The 23,041-nt window shown below is 37.8% G+C and overlaps 3 protein-coding genes across 11 annotated transcripts; 2 read left to right on the top strand and 1 right to left on the bottom strand.

Moving 5' to 3' along the window:
* Positions 1-29: 29 nt before the first annotated feature.
* On the bottom strand, positions 30-10,845 carry ikzf4 (IKAROS family zinc finger 4). 9 transcript variants are annotated; one of them, XM_082533969.1, is made up of 8 exons: positions 9,252-10,845; positions 4,900-4,957; positions 4,689-4,796; positions 3,801-4,055; positions 3,390-3,557; positions 3,127-3,276; positions 2,785-2,916; positions 30-2,430 (listed from the first exon to the last, which is right to left on the bottom strand). In XM_082533969.1, exons 2-8 carry the CDS (start codon positions 4,937-4,939, stop codon positions 1,544-1,546), a joined length of 1,740 nt encoding a protein of 579 aa, XP_082390095.1. In that variant the 5' UTR covers positions 4,940-4,957; positions 9,252-10,845; the 3' UTR covers positions 30-1,543. The 9 variants fall into 9 exon arrangements, with proteins under 9 accessions (XP_082390095.1, XP_082390094.1, XP_082390096.1 ...); XM_082533968.1 differs by lacking the exon at positions 9,252-10,845 and adding an exon at positions 6,072-6,106; XM_082533970.1 differs by lacking the exon at positions 9,252-10,845 and adding an exon at positions 5,986-6,076 and having other exon boundaries at positions 4,689-4,793.
* Positions 8,631-14,001, top strand: rhebl1 (Ras homolog, mTORC1 binding like 1). The gene is made up of 8 exons (XM_082533977.1): positions 8,631-9,143; positions 10,860-10,931; positions 11,050-11,117; positions 11,227-11,309; positions 11,726-11,782; positions 11,908-11,955; positions 12,103-12,184; positions 12,287-14,001. Exons 1-8 carry the CDS (start codon positions 9,092-9,094, stop codon positions 12,377-12,379), a joined length of 555 nt encoding a protein of 184 aa, XP_082390103.1. The 5' UTR covers positions 8,631-9,091; the 3' UTR covers positions 12,380-14,001.
* Positions 14,002-16,643: 2,642 nt separating this feature from the next.
* prkag1 (protein kinase, AMP-activated, gamma 1 non-catalytic subunit) lies at positions 16,644-22,932 on the top strand. The gene is made up of 13 exons (XM_082533000.1): positions 16,644-16,818; positions 17,864-17,915; positions 17,996-18,096; positions 18,178-18,259; positions 18,354-18,412; positions 18,578-18,623; positions 18,711-18,765; positions 19,982-20,108; positions 20,301-20,466; positions 20,565-20,602; positions 20,760-20,906; positions 21,659-21,758; positions 21,866-22,932. Exons 1-12 carry the CDS (start codon positions 16,810-16,812, stop codon positions 21,755-21,757), a joined length of 981 nt encoding a protein of 326 aa, XP_082389126.1. The 5' UTR covers positions 16,644-16,809; the 3' UTR covers position 21,758; positions 21,866-22,932.
* The last annotated feature ends 109 nt before the right edge of the window (positions 22,933-23,041 follow it).

Raw genomic sequence — 23,041 nt, forward strand, 5'->3', positions numbered from 1 at the left:
TATATATATATATATATATATATATATATATATATATATATATATATATATATATCCCAAGCGATATGAAAGACTCCCATTTCGTTCTATTGTAACTCAAGCGACTGGTTTAAAATGTCCTAACAGGAAAAAAATGTAAATAAAAGTCTTTGTTTCTAACCCATGAGGACGGTAGTGAAGTGCTACTGATTTACTGCACACCCATGTCATAGCAGCATGTTTCAAAAGCCATGCACATTTCATCATCATCAACATTGCTCAGGCATCAGAATTGATCTTTGCTGATAAAACTGTTGGGGGTGGTGGGGGGAGCCAGACTTCTGTTAGATAGATTAAAAAGCTACAGTCAACTACAAGACAGAAATGATTTTATATCTCACATCCTTCAGTCTGGTCAGAAACGTGTAGAAAGGCACGGGACAATGACGCAACACCAAAATCATGTTTAAATACAGCATAAGCAGATTTGTTGATTATTATTGTTGGTTTGCCGTATGAGGGAGTTTTTGTACGGGGAGAAAACGAACACCTTAACCTCCTTCGGTAATCTCTCAAGTTGTGGCAGTGATGCTCGAATCCTGTTCCTAGTGAGAAAAACATTCCACCTGTTTTTCCCTCACATTTTCAGAGAAATGTGCAGGTCATTAATGTATTCTATAAAATAGTTTAATATAGTCATTGTATTCTGGCAGGTATCAGTGCAACAAAAGCAGTTATAGAAAAGGAAAACAATTCATACACTTCCAACACGGCATTCACTCACAGGAATAAAGGCCTTCATTTTCCATTTTACGTTTTAAATTTACTTTCAAAAACAATCACACACAATCTTGCAGCTTTCCTTTCTCTCAGACACACACACACACACACACACTCTGTTCACTCCATTCACACTGAAACCAAAGTGCATTTCTATTCCAATGACAAACCCTCAAACATTAAAGTCTACATGACTTGGACTTGGTTTTTAAGTTTGGTCTGCACTTTACTTTGCATTATAAAACTTGTACAGAATCAACCCCGGGCTAGGAAAAAACCTGGCCGAACCTAAAGTCTGTTTGAGAATCACTTAATTGGAAAAAGTGCTTTTAGAAGGTGTCAAAAAAATTCTGTAGGGATTGCAAGCCTACAAAGTTTATATTTAGCATTTTCTTTCATCTCTGCTAAATTGTGCAAGGGATGAAAGATTTCAGCAACAAAAGTCAGATTTGTCTACAATAATGTGTGCAGCAGAGCTAAAATTCAGAATTTTAGAGCAAGGCACATCTGTGGATGAAAAAGTGTTGGCTCTTCATCTACTTTAATAATTTAATATAGATTTCTTGTTAAAAGTGGACAGAAAGCAACTACTACTCTAATTCTTTAAACATATACACGAGCTTTCCACTAATGCCAACTGTGTCGGTGTCGTTAGGAACATCAGTTTCACATCATCACAGATGCCTTTCGCTTTTGTGCAGACCAAACTCAACCAGTTCCCATTCTCAGTGTAAAATAAAAAAATTTAAAAAAAAACTAAGGGCAGCAGGCTGTCCTTTTATTCTCAGTCAAAGATGTGCTCTCCACGGACAATGTGCGAAGAAAATTCATAGCGATCCTGGCTGCGATGGCCACAGATGTTGCACTCAAAAGGCTGCCGAAAACCATGGCAACCCATGTGGATTGTAAACATAACATGGTCCAGGAAAAGCACGCGGCAGTGCTCGCAGCGGAAAGAGCGTACAGCTCGCCCCTCCCCGTCTACAACCCGAAAAGTCTCCTTGGAGGTAGAAGAGGGTGCCGTAGGTGAGCTCGGTGTTGGAGCATGTGTGGGAGGAGGGAGAGCAGAATGGCCTCCATCCTCTCTTTTCATCTCCCGGTCTTTGGCATGACTGGGGCTGTGTCTGCCCCGACTCCTGTGGTGTGCGATGGGTGGAGGTGCTGGGTTATGGTTGTTAGAGTGGAGGAGGTGATGGCCGTTGTTACTGTACAAAGTCGGAGTCGGAGCACAGCTGTTGTAAGGCTCATCTGCCATGCTTTCTGTGTCCGTAGAATCCTGGCAGCCATTGCTAGGAGAAGGGGCGTGATTTCGACCCGGAGGCAGGTCTTCGTGACCCTCTGCTGCCTCCCTGCTCCCAACACCCACAGCTCCCAGGCCAGCTCCTGCCCCTGTGCAATCTAACCTTGGCCCAAGGGGAACAGGAGCATGACTGAAGCTGTGAATCGGCCTGAGTTCTGATAAACTTGAAGAGTGACTGGTGGGAAGGTGCAAGGATCTGAGTGTGTCTGATACCCCTCCTCTTCCAGTACCTGCAACACCTACATATTCTCCTCCCAGACCAGTAAAGTGTGGGGCATCAAGGTCCACTGGGTGCATGTCTCCATCTTTATCCAAACTAGCAGTGAGCTTGTAAGGTGTATCTGCAAGGTTGAGGCGTATGTGCTTCTGCCCTGCAACACAGAAAGATATGACTTTATAATACAGTACAATGACAGTCAGCATTTTGGATACATTCTCTATTTTACGATGATGCTGGTTATTTTCCTAATTTTACAAGATGCTCAAAACTTAGTTTTTTCTTTGTGTGTTTCTTTTTTCAGTTAGATTGCTATACTGAGAGCAGCTTTCAGACCTTTCCTAACCAAATAAATACTGTGTGCTAATTGGATATCTAAAATTATAGTGGCTGGTAATATAAGCACAACAAAAGATTTCTGTCTTACTTCATGCTGTATTCCAATTCAAGTAATGATTATTGCTTTCTGAGTTTCCTGAAACCGTCCACACTGAGACCAAATGCTCACCTACAAATTTTTGTGGCGTGGATCTCTTGCGTTTGGTGATGCTGTTGGCGAGCCGATCGATAAATGCCATCTTGTCTGAGGATGGCTGCAGTAGAGGATCTGGTATAAACTCTAGCTCTCTCATTTCCTCTCCTGTACAGAGTATAAACAAACTATTATTACTTTTATTTTAGGATTTTCTATTTGTGTTTGCCTAAATTCCGGTTTGGATAAAGTGGGTTCTAAGCGTTAACTTGCTAAGCTGGCAAACTACATGTCTACATTAGATGCTACTACACTCCCTTTAGGAGGCTGGTATTTCTTTAACACCATACTGTGCAAGTTATATCTATGAACACATACCTGAATTTGGTGCACTGGTTGGCTGCTGGAAATCCAGACTCTGTAAATAGCTATGACAGCGCTCACGGTGCTCCTCCAGAGTGCTTTGCTGCTTGTAACTACGGCCACAATAGCTGCACTTATACGGCTTCCCAACAGTTGGAGAAGACACTGGTAAAACAAGTGGAAATACAGCATTTTCACTGTTATTGTACACTACAATGGAAAAAACAAAACTGAAGCAAACAACACACAAACACCTACCGGGCTTGAATCTGTCCTACCTGCATGAGTGCGAAGATGGCCGGTAAGTGCATCCCGTCTTCGACAGGCATAGCTGCAGAAGGGACATTTAAAGGGCTTCTCCCCTGAGTGCAGCTTGATGTGGCGGAGTAGGTTTCCCTTTTGAGTGAAGGACGCGCCACACTGATTACACTGAAATGGTCGCTCACCTGTAGAAAACTTAAACTTGGTAACTCAACCTCTTAAGCATAATTTATATTTCAAAAAATTTGAGTTAGTTGCAACTATACCTCAAAGGGTTTTTTTTAAGTCAATATAGTACATCAATTGTATACAATGCTGATTTTCTATAAAATTCCAAGATGTCGTCCCCCCCCTCATCTGACCTAGTTTCATTAATAACAAGCAAAGATACCATCTCTATATTTATCCAAACTCAACTGACTGATCACCTGTGTGGCTGCGTTTGTGCACCATAAGCACATTAGGCCCAATGCAGATCATTCCACAGATGTCACACTTGAGCTTTCCATTTGGCAGTCTGGTGGCTCCACTTGGCATAGTTTCAGAATTGGTGAGCTCTCTATAGCTTGTGACAGCCTCAGAACCTTGCTCTGGACCTCCTTCCTCCACCCGCTCTCCTCGCTCATCTTCAGTACTCCGACCTGGGTCTTCATCACTATACAACTCCACTTTAATGGAGTTGGCTACAGAAGTACAAGCGCATTTGTGTTATACAGCAAAACAATAATTGGAAACACACCAGCAAGCCTACTTCAGACTGGCTAAAAATTAAAAAAAATAAAATAAAATAAAAAAAGATTTTGGAGTGGCCTAGTCAGTATCCGGACTTAAATCAGATTGAGATGCTTTGGCATGAGCTTAAACAGGTCATTTATGTTTGAAAACCCAACAGTGTTTTCAAAACATTTTGAAAACAATTCTCCAAAGATGTGTGAGCCAAAATTCCTCCACAGCAATGTGAAAGAATCACTGCTAGTTATCACAAATGCTTGATTGCAGTTATATATGTTATATAATGTATTTGCTTGGACTATATTTAAATTTTGTTCGGTGATCTTAAACATGTAAGTGGGAAATCATGGGATGTAGTTCACAATGCTGTAAAATACTTTCCCCAGCACTGTAGGGTGAATAGTGCTGCTCCAGTAAGTTAATTTAAAATTCATATTATTAATGTATAAACATAATCTGATTATGAGAAGAAGATTATAAAAATATTTATCTAGATTAGAAAATAAAAATTTGACAATCACACTGAGAGAATAAAAAGCTTCATATAGATGGAACTAATGAAGATGCTATAAGTTCTCACTGACCACTGAGGGAGCGACTGGGAGAGTTTTCCTTGCTGTTTGGGGTGCTCACTGTTGGACCTCCAAGAGCTCCAGAAAACTCTCTTTCCAATGAAGAGTCTCCACTACCTGCTGCCAAGAAAAGAACCAAAATAAGATATATCATTTAAAAAAAAAAACATGCCTAATTTAGAAGGTAAGTATATATGGGTGACTAAATAAATCAGAGCTGCACCTGATATGTAAGACCGTCCATTGCAGTCATCAACATCCATACTAGTTCAGACTGAATACTGAAATGACATTTGTGACAAACATAAATTCTCTTTCACGCACACAAACCTAACCATTTGTCTACAATCGCTTAATTCTTTAAACATGAATTATTGCAGGTTGAGGTCGGAACGTGACATTTTCTGAAATCAAGTAATTGTGGTGTGGCTTAGATTGTAAACAGCACGTTAGACTACACCCCTTTCAATTAACAAAGGGATAAAAAACTAAATAAACGCTTACATTTAATTTTCTAACTAAGACGTAATATCGTTAATTTGTTGTTGCGGCGCAAGAATGGCCATTCATTTATAACAACAACAATTTAAAAAAATCAAATCAAATCCGTGTCTGTTGCTATCAATAAGATCAATCAAAAAAAAATAATTAACTAGCAGCTAATCTCAGCATCATACCTAACCTTACCAACCCCAGATAAGACTCCCTAACAATTGAGGTTAGCGATGACAACGCTGCTAAAGTGACTTAAAGTTGCGCTAATCTAACATGAGAAAGATTAAATCGGAAATTGAGACAATAAACGACAAAAAACGGTGCAAACGTTTACATAACGGTGGCGTTGAGGTAACCTAAGTTTACGGCCTTGGCGGCTAACGTTAGCCTACTGCATGTGATGGAAATTACCGTTGGCCAAGTTAGCTAAACTTAACACTTTAACGTTACGGCGGTGTGCCATCACCGACAGCTTGCTAGAAAGCACGGAGCAAAGTTGGAATTAAGTAACATGCGCGGCGATGCGAGTAGATAGCGCTGACTTGTGACAATAATTAACTAGGGCTGACTTGGACACTCCTCGGCGTCGTGTTTAACGCTAGCATAACAAACCAACGCTAGCCTAACGAGCTAGCCACTACTGCCAGTGTTTCCTAAACGGTTGCTATGGCACCCACAGCCAGCCACAATGCTACAGCTTGCCCGCTAGCTGTTGGCCTGCTCCCCTAGCAGCTTTAAAGCTGACTTGTATAAAACAACACCACAGAAGCAGTAGTTTTAAAGCTGCCCAGTTGTCCAGTAACTACTAAATTACCTTTCCCTGTAAGGGCCGTTTCAGTGAGCTTATTCCGTATTTTCATCTGTTTGATTATGACAGCAGCATTTCCTGGCAGGGTTTACCTCCAGCTTCAAATAATTTCCGGGTTACATCTCCAACGCAGCAACAGCTACCCGTTTCCCAGAGCTCTGGTTAACTGCACAACCATCACCCGGCTCATAAAGCAACACAACCACTTTTAGTTACAAATAGCCCAAGATTTCTTTGTTAATGGTTTCTTCAAAAGTAACCTTGCAAACCTTAGCTGTGCTGCTATATTCTTTTAAGAGAGAAGATTGTTTCTCATGGCAACCCTTTAAAAACAAGTCATACTTGTTCAGTCATTTTCTAATTGTACTGTCATGAACTTTATCATTTACATGCTAACTGAGGAATATGGAGTCCAAGATGTGAGTCTTGGGTTTTTTTTGGCATTTTTTCTGAGCACTGCATGGTTTGACCTTGGCGTGAATTTGCTAGCACATCCACTCCTGGGAAGATTATGGCATTGTGTTAACACACAACAGATGCTAAGATCCCAAGCCTGTGGGTTCTATGCAGTATGCTTTCTGTTCCTAGGACTGCATTCTTCTGGAGAGAGATTTCTTTACAGCTCCTGATCAATTCCCAGTATGTCTTGTCTTAAACGAAATAACTAAATGGTGAGGTATGCATCTTCACTGTTAGAGAATACGTTTTTTTTTAAACATGATTATGACTTCAGCTGAACATATAAACAAGTCACTCAAATAAATGTATTCCGCTGCGGCATTGTTTAACCCAGCCTAAATAAATAATTAAATACATGTTTCTTTTTATTTCAGTTTTAGTATATATGTTTGTGGCAGCTGGCACTAGCACTAATTTTTTTGCACATTTTCCCGGTGGTGCTCATACAGGTTTTAAAGACCTGGGCAAAGGTTTTAGTCACTGATCCAGCAATGAGTGATTCCTCGTCCCATCAGACTGTTTTTAAAAGTGTTTTGCATCAATATACAGATAATTGTACTCAGCAAGGAATCATAATACTTTTCCCACTACTGCTGTGGATCAGAGCTGGGTACTTTTCTCTTCCTGCCACATACTCTACTGTGTTTACAAAAGGTAAATTGTGTGGTTTTTTCCAGTGTATTAAAATGATATCCTTTAGCGGTTATCTTTGAGATTCATATTTTGAATAAATACATTATAAGCTGATGAAATGCATTTTAAAAAGATTTAAAAAACTAAAAATAACTGAAATTATTTTGTGAAAAAACCAAAAGGAAATAAAACATTTAGAGGAAATGTTGTTTTAGTATTTGTTGGTTTGGTAAAATTTGTTATTACAACATGTGTGGTGATATTAAGGCTTGTTTCTGCCACTGAAGAAAAATGACAACAAAAAGAAGCAAGTGAAAAATGTCAAGTTATTATCTCCAATTTTCACGTTAGATAGCCTGATCAACTTACAGGAAAAAAAATTAATTAGTGGTGGAAACAATCTTCCTTATGATGACACTTTGGTGGATGTGTTTATTGAGACCTTGGATTTCTACAAGACTGAACGTTATACTAGTTTTCCTAAATCGTGCGTCTCACATATGCCCTCCAAACAATACTTACAAAGACTGAAACTGACTAACTAAATAAATAAATAAAAAATCTGAACATTTTCAAACAACAAAAACTCAAATGGTCAAACCTGCTATGAAACTAACTGAAACTAAACTGAATTAAGAATAATAATTAAAAAAAAGTTTAAAAAAAAACCTCCCTAAAAACTAATTAAATAGTCCAAACCTATAACTCCTCCTCTCTCATCCCAGCTTCTTGGTAACCATGTCAAATATAACAGTTAAAATAAGATATAAATCCACAATTTCTGTTCATCCATATATGTCCCTTATATTTTTTAAACCATTTATTCAACATCAACATATTTTAAAGAACAACAATTATATTCTGCAAATTGTTTCCCACAGCGTGTGTGCAATCAACTTCCTGAAACCTACTTGGCCTGGAAAAGGAAGAGACAAAAAAGTAAGCAACATGACAAAAAGGAGTTGACATGTGCTAATACCATGGCTAGACCAAAAGTCAGTCCTCTTTGGCATATTTTTTATTTTTCCTTAATCTTTTCTGAGTGTCATTTTAACATGTTACCCAAATTCATTCTCGACTTTCACACTACATCACATTCTGCAGCTGACATCTTTTTCCAAGAAAACGCTAAAACTAGCACAGATATGCAACTCTGGTACTATACATATAAAACAAACATTACAAACATTTATTAAAAACATATGAAATATTATTAAACAGTCCTGAGTATGTATTTGCCAGAGATACAGTAATTTCTTTTAGACTTCAGCGGGTCCAAAATTACTTACAAATCTCTCTCCACACAATATCTTTAAAATTGCATAGCACACAACAAATAATATATATCATAAAACGTTTACCTTTGATTTATTGCTTATTATTATTTTTTAAGTAAATTGTCCCCCAATTGTAGAATGCCCCCTAAGTCTAAAAAAATCATGTCTGCACTGAAACTTGGAAAATCAACACTGCTTTATCTGACATTTCTCCGAGTACTGTGCATTGAAGGTCGGTCTGGAAAAGTCTAAAAAAAAGTAAGTATGGTGGTCACGCACACGCTGGGACGTACAAAGAGTGACCTCTGCTGTGCAAACGGCCCGTGCCGCTCTGACGTGTGGGCTGATTTTACGACGGTGTGCTTACACAATGACAGTTTCCGTCAGTTTGACTTGCAGATAGCAGCGACCGCGTTGAACCAGCTTTTTTTTTTCCTCCCCCCCTCCCCGTTTCCACTTTGGGTTGGAACGACAGTTACATCCTTTCCGAATACCCACCAGAATCGATGATGTACTGGATGAAGGCAGGGGCTTAGTTTTATACGACTATAAGCTGTATTTACGGTAGCTAAACTCTGCAGTTCCAGTTTGAGGCCCAGCGGAGAACTCGAGCGGCGGCTCGAAAAAGTTTGTTGTTGTCACGTGACGCGAGACGAATGTGGCGATAAAAGTTTGCTTAGATAGTAAATATAGGTGGTGTACTACATTTTTCAAAGACCTACTCAACACCGTTTTTCACTACAATGCCTCAACCGAAATACAGAAAGATCGCCGTTATAGGTTACCGGTCTGTAGGTGAGTACAGGTTCGAGCTCTTGCACAGCTAGCTTGGGTAACAAGCTAACGTCCTGGCTTTGTTTTCCTTGTGAGCGTATCCGAAGTACAACAGTAACGCTAGCTTACCTTTGTTTCTCAGGGCTCTTTTTTTCTCTTCTACATTAACTACTAAAGCACCTTCAAGTCAACCAGTGTTGCTGTACAGTTGTATCCACACGTTTCTAGGTGAAAGGTGACCGGTGAAAATAAACTTAGCCGGGGATACCCTGGTGGAGTGCCAAGTAATGTGTGCTCCAAACTTCTAGCTTAGCAGGTCAATCATAACGTCCAGATTTTAAGAAACTCAATCTGCAACAAGAATAAACCTCTTATTGTATTATTTAAATTAGTTTAAATTATGAAACCTCATTGTGTGACCAATGAAGCGCCATAATTTGTTGTTCTGGCCTAGTGACTTTTTGTTTACACAAGTGTCGGCGTCTGTATTAAAAAGGAGAGTGTAAAGTATGTACTTTTAAAATCTGTTGTTTTAAAAAACAAAACAAAACTCTTGAAAGAGAGTTTCTTTCTAAAAGTCTACAAATAAATCAACTACAGTTTTGAATCAGCATCGGTATAGTAATAGGTGCATGTGTTTTACAGAGAAATATCAGTATTTGTCACAGAAACTAAAAATGAAACTAAAATAATAAAAACCAAACTGAAATGAACAAACCCACTAACTGAAAACTAAACCTAATTACCTAATTAGAATTTTTTTTTAAAAAGTAAAAATTCTGGTATTTAAAGAAATATACATGTAATTTAACTTAATTGTTAGTATCTTTAAGATTTAAGACTTTGTACAGTACTTCCTTTAAAACTGTGTTCTTTTGAAATAGCACTTAAAAACGTTTCTCTTTCTGTATGTCCATAATTAAATAATCTACAGTTCTGATTCAGAAACTGTACTATAATATGTGCAGGTGTTTTACAGAGAAATATCAGGTTTTTTTTGTCACTGTGAAAACTTTTATCACATCATTACTTAGATAAATTATAATTCTAAATTCATTTACATGCCTACATAAAATTTGTATATACTCATAAAACGTTTATAGCTGTAACAGAACATAACCCATAGGAATGCTACATGTCAGCATTTTATGGTTGTATAGCAGATACGTCTACAGGGGTAGGCAACTCAAGGTCTCAAGTGCCGGTGTCCTGCAGGTTTTAGATGTGTTCTTGATCCAACACAGCTGATTCAAATGGCTAAATTACCTCCCCAACATGTGCTGAAGTTCTCCAGAGGCCTGGTAATAAACTAATCATTTGATTCAGGTACGTTGACAAAGGGTGATATCTAAAACCTGCAGGACACTGGCACTCGAGGCAGTTGCCTATCAGAAGAACAGTCCTCCACTTTTTGCCAGCCATCCTTTGCTTTCATTACCTAACTTTTAAAACATGTTAGCTTATCTAGATACCACAGGGGGACTATAATTGGACATTAAAATAACTATGTGAAACATTTACTGTGGCAATACATCTGTGGCAATACATCTTAAATTCCTGACCAGGTTACAGAATTTGTAGGATTTGTAGTGCGTTAAAATTACTTATCTACAGTATAAAGGCTTAAACGATCAAGAAATCAACAACAAGCACAAGATGTTTAAATCATGTCTCAGAATAATTGTAGCTAACTGCATAATGTTTGTTTATGTTTTTATTTTATTTTTTAACGCTCAGGAAAGTCATCCCTTACAATACAGTTTGTGGAAGGGCAGTTTGTCGATTCCTATGACCCCACCATTGAAAACAGTAAGTTTGCCATTAGTTTTTTCTTTTTTGGTACAGTGTTACAACAAAGACATTTTTTCCTGTTTGATTGCATATAGCGAATTGTAAAACTAGTTCACCTTTCTTTCCTTTAACAAAGCCTTTAACAAAATGGTCAGTGTGAATGGTCAAGACTTCAATCTTCAGCTAGTTGATACAGCTGGACAAGTAAGTAGTTTATGTTAATATGTAAACTAACGCCGAGCATTTGTTTTCAGTCGATAATTTGCCCATGTCATAACATGTGCTCAGATGTCTTATTTGCCCTTGTCTGTAGGATGAGTACTCAATTTTTCCACAATCCCACTCAATGGACATCCATGGCTATGTCCTTGTCTATTCAGTGACTTCCATGAAGAGGTGAGTTGATGATTGGGACTAATTTTGGATACACTAGCACAGGTTTCCAGACTCTTTGTACTACAACTGCCATGCTTTATGTTTCTAGAAAATCATACCAACACTGTGATTTGACATATTTTCAGATATAGCCTCCGAGGGAAGCTGATAATACACTAATCAGAAAACACAAGTGTAGTCTTTTTTTTACCCTTATTTTTTGCAGTCATGTTATATTCTCTTTTTTCTTACTGTCATAAAGTGTTTTTCAATCAAATCCACTTTATTATAATTTTCCAGGCTGTAGTTTTTTTTTGTTTTTTTTTTAGGTTTTTTTTGTACAAAATGTTTATCGTGATAAATTATAGATACATAAGATGTATGTTAAATCTACTGTCTGATCAGTGTCTCACATGCTGAAATATCTTTCTGTTCAGTTTTGAAGTTGTGCAGGTTCTACATGATAAACTGCTAGACATGGTTGGGAAGATTCAGTAAGTTTAGCTGGTTCTTTAAATTTCAATATTTTCTATGTTGTCTTTTTGTTCCCTTTTCTTTTCTTTTTTTTTTTTTTTCTCTTTAAGTTATGTTTAATACAATCAGGCTTTTGTCTTTTTAGGGTCCCAACTGTTCTTGTAGGGAACAAAAAAGATCTCCATATGGAAAGGTAATCCAGATTTCGGAAAGTGTAAAAATATATCTTAGTAGAATGGTAACTGTACCAATGGCACCTTTTTGTTTTTAATATTCTAATATTTATGTATTTATTTTTGTTTGTTTGTTTTTTTGCTTGTTTTTTTTTTTTTCCTTTCAGGGTTATCAAGCCAGAGGAGGGAAAAAAACTTGCTGATTCCTGGGGTGCTGCATTCATGGAGTCCTCAGCCAAGGAAAACGAGGTAGTGAGAAATATCTTATTGAATGCTAACTCTGAATGCTAGCGAGTCCACATTAATTTCTGAGAACATTAACACTCTAATGGCAAAATTCTTGCGATGCAGACTGCTGTGGAGGTTTTCAAGCGGATCATTTTGGAGATGGAGAAAGCTGATGGCAATGCTCCCCCAGAGGAGAAGAAGTGCATTGTGATGTGAAAGTGTATCCAACACATCAGTAAGCTAACTTACTGAAGACAGGAGGCACAACTTCACCAGCTTGCCAATCGTGACCTCACCGACACCAAGACACAGCGGTGGAACTTTTCTGCTTCATTGTGATGTTAGATTAATTTACATAGCAAAGCAACTGCTCAGACAGTTGATAAACTGAGACAGAAGTTTCTAAAACAAGGATTAAACTCTGTTTTAAACAAAGCAGCATCTTCGATGAACACCACCTTCCAATATTGAAATGTAAGCTACGTCTGGGCATAATCTTGATTTATTTTTTTATTTTTTATTTTTTTTGAGTTGAACAAAATCCTTGGAAAAAAATTAGACATTCAGATTTGTTGCTTCATGTTGATTGCATCATTTCCCCCCCTAATCTTTGAGAAATCACTGGCATATGCCTTATTACTCTCCAGTGATGGCTGGTTAATGGTCTTTCCGAGGACTGGTGTATTACTTCAGCTGGTCTTTTTTGGCATCGATGCAGAGTCGCAGTTCACATTGCTTTAAATGTGGTGTTAAAGTGTCATTGTTTCTTACAAATGGTGGGTTTCCTTGGATAGCCTATACTGACATTGTACATTAGATATCCCACTGTGGTTTCACGGTCCTCACTGTAATAACTTTGTCTCCTCATCTTCAGGTACCTTTCACTAATGAACTGTGGGGCTGTGTCTTTATGACAAGAGAAGTCTGTTATATATTCAAATATTTGACAACTCACATCTTAGGTTCTGATAAACAGACTGTCATTGTTTCTACATTTTAATTTCTGATTAACTGTAATAAAGATGTTATGGACAGCACTCAGAGAGATTTAGGATAGATTTGAGTAGATCTTTGCTATTTACCACTTATGGCCTTTTTAAAAAAAAATAAAAATTTAATCTTAGAAATTGGTTTTTGGTATCATTGGTTATCTCTTGAGTGATGCAGTTTTGCTCTCTTAAATATCCTAAGTAGAGTTTATGCATATATGTGCATTGTTAATTATGAACATTGAGGGTTTTTTTTTAAATACTTTTTAACATTGTGTAAGGTTAAGTGGCAAAATGCCTGAGTTAGCTTAGAATTTATTATCTTTTTTGATCTGGTGGTTTTGATTTGATGGTTCCTGTGGGTTCGATAAAGCCAAGTCAGTATGGTATGCAGTCCACTGAATTCAAACTGTGGACTTGCATGGTTGCAGTCAGATACTTGAGGTCCTTAATGATGATGTGTTTTTTGTTTTTCCTCATAGAATCTGTAGCCTTATGAATATGTGACAAACTGTGGAGCTTCTCCCCATAATCCCGATGTTGTACCTTTAGTGGTTAATTGTAACTTTTTATCAAGTGCTGTGCTGAATGAATAGCTGCAAATTGATGACGATGGTTGAACAGAAGCTGGTGATGCTGTGTCTTGTGCCTTACTGTTGTTCAAACTCCCTCATCTGCTTCCTTTCATGACTCAAGGTGCTCTTAAAAGTATTTTTCCCCCCTTCTGTTAACTTGACACCTTGGGTGTAGGTGTCGTACACCTGAACACCAATATTTTCCTATGGGTCAATGTTGATTCAGAAATCTTGCTGTAAACAGTTTTGTATATAAATAAATCTGTTACTCATCTGATGTGCCTGATGACTTTGCCCCCCCCCGTTCCTTTTTGGAACTTAGCTTGTGAAATTAGTTTTATTAAATCTGCTTTTTGTACAAGAATTTTATTTTATTTTTTAATTTTAAGTTTTATTGCCCTTTACTACAAGATTTGAGTACTCTACCCATTCAAATTTGATGTTACTCAATAGAGAAACTATAACTGCTGACATCAGTCCATCTAGTATTATTTAACAGGCCAATGACGGTCAATAGGACAATTATATGCAGATACCAATATATTAGAGCATCCTTATATTGTGAATATTGATTATATTGGTGATATATGTGATGAAAAATTTTTGCTGTTAGCAGATGATTCAAATTGGGTTTTTTTTGTTGTTCTATAGTGATTCCCAAAGCTACTTAAACTAAATGCATAAAAAGGGGTTCTTTTTCAGTTTTGAAATCATGTTAAATATTCATATTGACATACTTTCTTTACAAAAAAAAATCACAAATAATAATAAAGCTATGGGATTTAAGTTGCGTGTAGTTCTTTGTTTATGTGATACAGATGATGCAGATACAGTGCAGAAGTCTCACCAGATAAAAGTTCAGCTATTAATGAGGAAGAAATAAATCACTGTGGAATATACAAAGAGAAGGAGTAAGGAAATATATTGAGTTCGGTGTAGTAAAGGTTTTTTTTTCTTTTGTTTTTTTTAGAAATTTAGAGGTGTGATTTGGGTTTTCAGTGTCCTGTAAAATAGCCATATTTATATTATTTGAAAATAAATGGTACTGGTAGTTAGTACTGGCATTATATTTGAGTCAAACCAAAATTGTATTTTTCCAAAAACTGCAATTAAGTCACAATGTTTTTGCCTTATAAAAGAGATACTGGTGGTATTTCTGATAATATTCATAAAGGGAGATGCTTCTACTGCTCTGCAAAACAGTTATCAGGTGTAAAATTGTGCATATATATATATATATATATATATATATATATATACACACACAACTGGGTCACTGCAGCAGGTTTCAATGCAAGACACCCTACGAGACCACTCAACTCCCATGCTACAGTCAGCAAACTGCTTGCTAAGTTTCGTGAAACTGGTTCCGTGTTTGATTTGCCAAAATGTGGACACAAGAAAACTGTCACTAATGAAGAAACATCAGTGGCTGTCCTAGCTTCATTCAGCAAGAGCCCACAGCGTAGCACTTGTCGCATGTCGCTGGAGAGTGGCATTAGTCGAACATCCTTCGGCGGATATTAGCTACTCACAAATGGCACCCTTACAAACTCCAGCTGCTGCAGCATCTCACCGAGGATGACCCAGATCGGCACACAGAATTTGCAGAATGGGCAAAACAAAAAATTGGAACAGGACCCTCAGTTCATGCAGAAGATTTTGTTCAGTGATGAGGCAAACTTTTATGTGAACGGTGAAGTTAACAAACAAAACCACCGCTATTGGTCTGACACTAACCCACATTGGATGGATCCCTCCAAGACTGTTGGAACAACAAAAGTGATGGTTTGCTGTGGTATATGGGGTACAACGATAGTGGGTCCATTCTTCATCCATGGAAACCTCAAGGCCACTGGATATTTGAAATTGCTACATGATGATGTGTTTCCCTCTTTATGCACTGAAGCTGGCACGTTCCCTGAGTTTTTCCAGAAGATGGTGCACCACCACATTATGGGTGCCAGGTCCGAGCATTCCTAGATGAACAGTTTCCTGGAAAGTGGATTGGTCGTCGTGGGCCAGTTGAATGGCCCCCAAGGTCTCCCGATCTGACCCCCTTAGACTTTTATCTTTGGGGTCATCTGAAGGCAATTGTCTATAGTGTGAAGATACGAGATGTACAGCACCTGAAACTACGGATACCGGATGAAACCAAGCACACCATTGTTTTTCTTGTGACATTACCAATAAGTCTGATGTGTCACATGGCCCTCTTCCTATTGAAAAAAAAACAAAAGTTGTATCCAAGATGGCCGACTTCTAAATGGCCACCATGGTCACCACCCATCTTGAGGAGTTTGCCCCCTCACATATACTAATGTGCCACAAACAGGACTTTAATATCACCAACCATTCCCGTTTTATTACAGTGTATCCATATAAATGGCCCATCCTGTACGTGTGTGTGAGAGAGAGATGCTTGTGACGTGTATAGTCTACTTTCTTCTTTTATTATATAGTATTATTGTTATATGTTAGAGGTTATGCTGCTTCTAATTATTCTGCTCTGAAACTGAAACTGAGAAGACTCACATATTTTCTCAGCCAGTTTTTTCAATATTTACCAATGTCCCCAATTTCCCATCTTCATCCTGCTCAATAGTGGCTGAGTCCCACATATTACTGTATATACCTGAATATACCTTATCAACCAAAACCTTTTTTTATTTTTTTGAAGTTGTCTGAGCCAAAAAGCACTAGAGAAGATTTTCTTAAGCGTTAACTTTTTTTTGTTCAACCAAACTTTACGTAGCATCTGAATGCAAGAGTTCCAAGACAACAGAGTAACTCTAAATAGTTGGGGAATTTTTCAGTTTTCCTTAAAAGTAATATTCCATAGGACTCCTAAACGCTTTTTTATTTACACAATAATAAAACAAACTACAAATTCTTTACTCCTGAGCGCTACCTGCTTCAGAGCTAAAATGACATCCCTGGAGTGCGGCAATATTACGGCAATTACGGCAGAGACAACACAACCATTCATGCTGATCGTTGTTAGTTAGTTAGCGGAAGACCTTCGAGGTTTGGAGAGCTGCACACGAAACCGGCTACAGAGAAGCGAATCAGCGAATGGAACATGGAGTGTGTAAGTTAGTAGCTTGCATATACAGAGAGGTTTTCCACCCAGCTTTCTCACGTTTAAACCAAATGAACTTACCCGACTTTTTGAAGCATGCTAACGGTACAAGCTAGCTAGCGAGCAAATTCTTGGTGGAGTGGTCGTTGGGGCCAACCCGCTTATTATTGCGCTTAGTCAGTTGTCAGGAAAACGGATATAATTATCAGTCCCGGTACCTGTCACAATTACCAGTCAAATGTAACAATACGCGACATAATGACGCAGCTTAAGAGCCTTAGCGTAAATAGAAAGTCACCTCGACAGGCTCAGTAATGTCAACTGACTGACAGGCTAGGTAATACTCCGCTAACCTTTCTGTTATAGTATTTATTTATTTATTTATTTTCCAAAGTTTCGTTACTTGTCAGTGTAACCGAGTCTTTTTGGACACCTAGAAATCACAAAATTATCTCACTAATTACAGAGGATCTTATTTGACTGCAAAGTTATACTGTTTGATGTTTAGCCAGCTGCTTAAGTGCAGTCTATGGCTCGGTGTTAAAGTACAGTTACCCACGTCTCAGAGTCAAGTCATAAACAATGAAACTGTTCACATTTTCGTGGTTTTCATGACTCCTCTGGAAACAGCTGACCTGTCAGCGACACTTCCAGTGAATACATGTTTATCAGAGGACTCATTGGGCTGTACTTCTCACGGTCTTTAAACTTTTTTCCGACATCAGCTACGATAAACTTCTTTAAAACAAACAATAAACTTCAGATCTGACTTTGTCGTGCATGTCAAAAACAGACATTCCCACATCTTACCCAATATATCAGGTTGTGAAACTTTACATAAACACAACCATTTTTCTAGAAATAACCACTTCTAGAAATATCAGGTTATTTCTAGAAATGCTTTGTATGGATGTATCTCTTTTGTGCCCCAAAAATTGTAAATATTAAAATGTATAAAATAAAGTGTTGTAGCGTCAGAGCAATATTGGTGTGATATAATAGAACGCAACCAAAAAATATTACTTCATTTGGTGATATAAACGTTATCTTTCAGATTCCAGTAACTATTGATGATCTTGAGAGCAAGAAGGACCCAGTCATTGAAGGTAAGGGGCTTGCAACACAGTCTGTCATGCTGGGAAAGTTATTTTTAGAAAATAGTGACAGCTGATTCTCATTCCTGTAGATCCAGAACACAATGTGTACACCAGGTTTATGAAGTCCCATCGTTGTTATGACCTTGTGCCCACCAGCTCCAAATTAGTTGTGTTTGATACATCACTTCAGGTAAAACAAAAGCCCTAAATTAAATACATATATTTTTCATGATCTAGTATAGCTTTAATCTGTTGTGCAATTCATCCTCAGGTGAAAAAGGCCTTTTTTGCTCTTGTTTCTAACGGGGTGCGAGCTGCGCCTTTATGGGATAGCAAGAAGCAGTGTTTCGTTGGTAAGAGTAACTTTCATTTGGCTCTGTTGCACTAAAAGTAAAAAAAAAAAAAAAAGAAGTTGAATAATAATGGACTCCTGTTTCTGCTCTGCAGGTATGCTAACCATCACAGACTTCATTAACATTCTTCATCGCTATTACAAATCTCCATTGGTAAGATGTAGACACTGAATAGATGTAACCAATTAAATCTCAAACTTAAACTCCATCCACGGTTGTTTTAGTTATGTATATTTTACCTTATTTTTGGTCAAACATGCACTTTCTCTTCGTTTCTGCATTACTTGATCCCTCCATTCACTTATTGTAAATTTTCAGGTTCAGATATATGAGTTGGAAGAGCACAAAATTGAAACCTGGAGAGGTGAAAATCCTTTATTAATATGTAACATAATGTACTTGTAATATCTTAAAGGGAAAATTCATATTTGTCTTTTCTTATTTCCAATAGAGGTGTATCTTCAAGACTCTTTCAAGCCCCTGGTTAGCATATCTCCTAATGCAAGGTAAGTAACAGAATGTGCTATTTTAAGTTTGTGAATGCTTATTTGCACTATAATATTAAACTCTGAAAAGTCCCTTTGGATGTTAGTTTGTTGACCAGAATCACTTTGCATAGATATACTATTGAGAAGGAAAGGCTAGAGTATACAACCTCGATTCCCCCAAACCTTGGGATCCTGTGTTGAAATCTAAATAAAAACGAATGAAATGCGTGTTTGCCAAACATGGCAAACCCACCCACAATAATTTTGAATTCGATGTCAACAACGCATCTCAAATGTTGGGACATGGCCATATTTAGCTATGTGTAGCGTCCTTTTTTTTTTTTTTTTTTTTTTTTTTTTGAAAAAGTGTGTCTTTTCTTCTTTGTATTCACATTTTGCACAAATAATCATATAAACACAACACTCGCATACAAATCAAATAACTAAAAAATAAAGTAACCCCTCCACCCCCCTTCACCCCCCAAAAAACCGACAACAACAAAAAATAGGGCAAGTAGTGATGGGCTGAGATTCACAATAAAACACGATTGGCGGTTTAAAGGGCTATATAACACCATTGTTGCATCATTGCCTCTCATTTTCACAACAGTTTGGAAACAGAGGAGACAAGCTGCTGGACTTTTAGAAGAGGAATGTTGTCTCATTCTTGTCTGATATTGGATTCTAGCTGTTCGGCAGTCATGGACGATCTTTGTTATATTTTTCATCTCTCGATGCTCCAGATGTTTTCAGTGTTTTCTGCTTTAAGCTTCAGTGTGTTGTGTGTTCAGGGATTTTCTTCTGCATACTTTGGTTGGTATGCAGAAAGTGTTTGTTTGAGTTACTCTTACCTTCCTATCAGCTTGAGGCAGTCTGGCCATTCTCCTCTGACCTCTGGCATCACCGAGGCATTTTTCACCTTTTTAGTGTTGTGGTTTTTTTTTTGGTTTTTTTTTAATTATTAAAAAACCCTAGATATGTCTGTGCAGGAAAATCCCATTAGATAACCAGTTTCTGAAATGCTAACAAACATGCAGTGTTCAGAGTAAAATCTGTCTACATGCATTGAGCTGCTGCCATGTGATTGGCTGACTAGATAATTGCATTAATGAGCAGCTGAACAGGTGTAACTAATAAAGTTGCTCATCAATGTGTCTCTTCATAATATTTTATTCAGTCGTTTTCTGTCTCATTTAGCAGACTAAATAACTTTAACTAACTTTCTGTGTTACAGTTTGTACGATGCTGTGTCATCTCTGCTGAAGAACAAGATTCACAGATTGCCTGTAATTGACCCGCTGACGGGGAACACGCTCTATATTCTCACACACAAGAGGATTCTCAAGTTCTTGAAGCTTTTTGTAAGTCCCCCGGGGCTCCTCACCTCCTCACCACACTGCAGCTGCATTAAGTACTTTAAATCATCTGCCATCTTCATTTTTGTTTTGAATAGAGAAGAGTCTGCAGTTAAGTAGTCTGGGAATATCTCATTTCCTTAACTAAAACACCCACAGTTTTTATTCAGTTATCTAAAATGCTTGTTATGTTTTCAGATAGCAGAGATGCCAAAACCCTCGTTCTTGAGGCAAACTTTAGAAGAACTGAATATCGGGACTTTCAAGAACATAGCAGTGGTCCGTGCAGACACACCGCTCTACACAGCTCTGGGTATTTTTGTTGAGCAGAGAGTGTCAGCGCTCCCTGTTGTTGATGACAAAGGTATGAGGACTGACTGAAATGATGCCCCTGTTGGTTTTCCATTAACCATCTCAGAAATCTTGAATTTTATGCTCCATTGTGCTGTGTCTGTCTCGCAGGTCGAGTGGTGGACATTTACTCAAAATTTGATGTTATAGTAAGTTATAAGCACTCACTGCATGCTGTTTAGGTGTCTCACCACCATCTGACAGGGCACATTGTGCTGTCTGTGACACCATAAATGCACTTTTATGATGACAGTAAATCATGAACAATGCATTAGAAGCATCATATAAGAGCATGTCTTTTTACAGAATCTAGCAGCAGAAAAGACGTACAACAACCTGGATGTGACGGTGACCAAAGCCTTGCAGCATCGCTCACAGTACTTTGAAGGAGTGCTGACATGCAACAGGCATGACACCCTCGAGGCCATTATCAACAGACTGGTGGAGGCTGAGGTGAGAAGAGGATGTACACATTATTTGTTCACATTATTAGTATGATTTCAGTGAGAGGTGATATCCCTGTGATGGTCATTGTAGGAACACAGCTCTGCCTGTGACTATAGAAGCCTCACCCACCTGCTGTTCAAACATTCTGTTTGAGAGGTGCAGCAAATCAGGAGAAGGCTGGCTAAAGAGAGGGTGGCCTTAAAGGGAAAGATGCTAAAGCTGTTTGTTTCAGGCAGAGGAGAAATTCAGAGGCTGTATCAAGGCTCACTATGAGATGAATGAGGATTAGGATTATAATCAGTATTACCACATGTCTAATTAGCATATTACTACATTGTTTCAAAAAGAGGATAAACCGAGGGTTTGCAGCAAGGCCATGTAGATGGACAAAATAGGTATTGTTAAATTTGTGATTTATTCCAAACTACTCAGTTAAAGAACTAAGTATACATTAAAAAAAATCAGCACCATAATAAATAATAGCACACCCCCGTTTGCCTCACAGCAAGAACATCCTGCATTTGAATCCATGCCGGGGCCTTTTTGTGTGGTATTTGTGTGCACACCTCTTGTCATAATTGTTTCAAAACATAATTTGAAATCATATTAAAAAAAAACAACTCTTTGTTACTTCTGCTATCAAAGCTGCTGTCTGTGTACAGTTTGTCTTACACCAGTTTCTCTCCACGTTCCTTATGTAAAAATGGTACCTTGCTGAGATAAGTGTAACACCAACGATGTTCTTGTGTTCCCTGCAGGTGCACAGGCTGGTGGTAGTGGATGAGCACGAGGTGGTGAAGGGAATCGTCTCCCTTTCGGATATCCTCCAAGCCTTAGTGCTTACAGATAGAGAATAGAGTACGTACACTTCTGTACTGAAGCCTACCTATTTTTTTATTTTTTTTATATAAGGGGGATTCACTGAACATAAACTTGAAGTGATTATTTGATTTTTCTGCCTACAGGGACAAATTGGAAAAGTTACTCAAAAAAATGAAAGGCTGCACATTTTAAAGGTGACACCAGAGCATAGGAGAGGAGATAACCAAGCCTGTAAGAGGGGAATTATGACAGCAAATGGAAGTTCTATCAATAATTTTTGTTTGTTTTGTTTTTTTTGTAATTTACCCATGAATAATTCTATTTGTCTACAGAAACCAAAATATTGTGAATTTTAAACTATATAAAATATTTTTTTGGTTCTACAGCTTATACAGAACCTCCTGTAAATTGAGCCAAATTTTGAGTCACTGGAAAACAGCCACTCAGTACCTTTCAGTTAAGAATGAACCATTATTTGGCCTGATAAGTTTCCCCCAAAACACCTGAATGAGGTTTCTGTAAAGAATCCAAGGCCTCAGAGTTCAATCTGTTGTGTAGCCAGACAGCCACGAAGCAAACCTGGAAGAGCACTTAGAGTGAAGTCTAAAATGAATTTGCTGTTGAAGACAACCATTAACTGTGCTGTATCCTCTTTGAGTGCTTGTCTCCGGATATTTATAGGTGTTATATTTTGCCATTTTAGTGTGTTGTCTTATAACTGCATGTGTAATGGATTCTATACTTTACTCAAGAGACCCCCCCCCACACACACACACACACACACACACACACCCCGGTGTCATTATTAGTCGTAAAGGGATCTGCTTATGGCTTCAGTGCTCCAAAATCTCATTCTGTTAAAAAAACAGTCCTACTTTGTTAATTTGACCATTACTTTCAGTTATTCTACTTTTGTTTTCTTTGTTCTGTGTTGTGTTGATGTGATTTATTTACTGTGTCAGAACATCGGCTGTTATAGGTTTATGTAGTTTTTATGGGTTTTTTTGCGTTTAGAGGACTGACTTTATCAAAATCACTACATACCAGCGTTTTCTATTTTCTAAAGAAGATAAAGTGAGGAACATGTCACACTTCCTGTTTTAGGATATGTGAAATGGATTGTGTACAACTATGTAACTGCACAGTTTTTGTACTAATCTACAGTGATATTATAATTTAAACAATGAGCAATAAAGGTTCTTTAAGAGTGCTTGTATTTATTCTAACTTTTTCAGTGGCTAATTTCTCACATGAATACAATCCTCGACCCCCTTTGAGTATAAAAATATTTCTTTGAGTGGGGAGGGTGACGAAAATGA

The sequence above is a fragment of the Aulonocara stuartgranti genome (assembly GCF_965226115.1).
Source record: "Aulonocara stuartgranti genome assembly, chromosome: 5".
NCBI lineage: Eukaryota > Metazoa > Chordata > Actinopteri > Cichliformes > Cichlidae > Aulonocara > Aulonocara stuartgranti.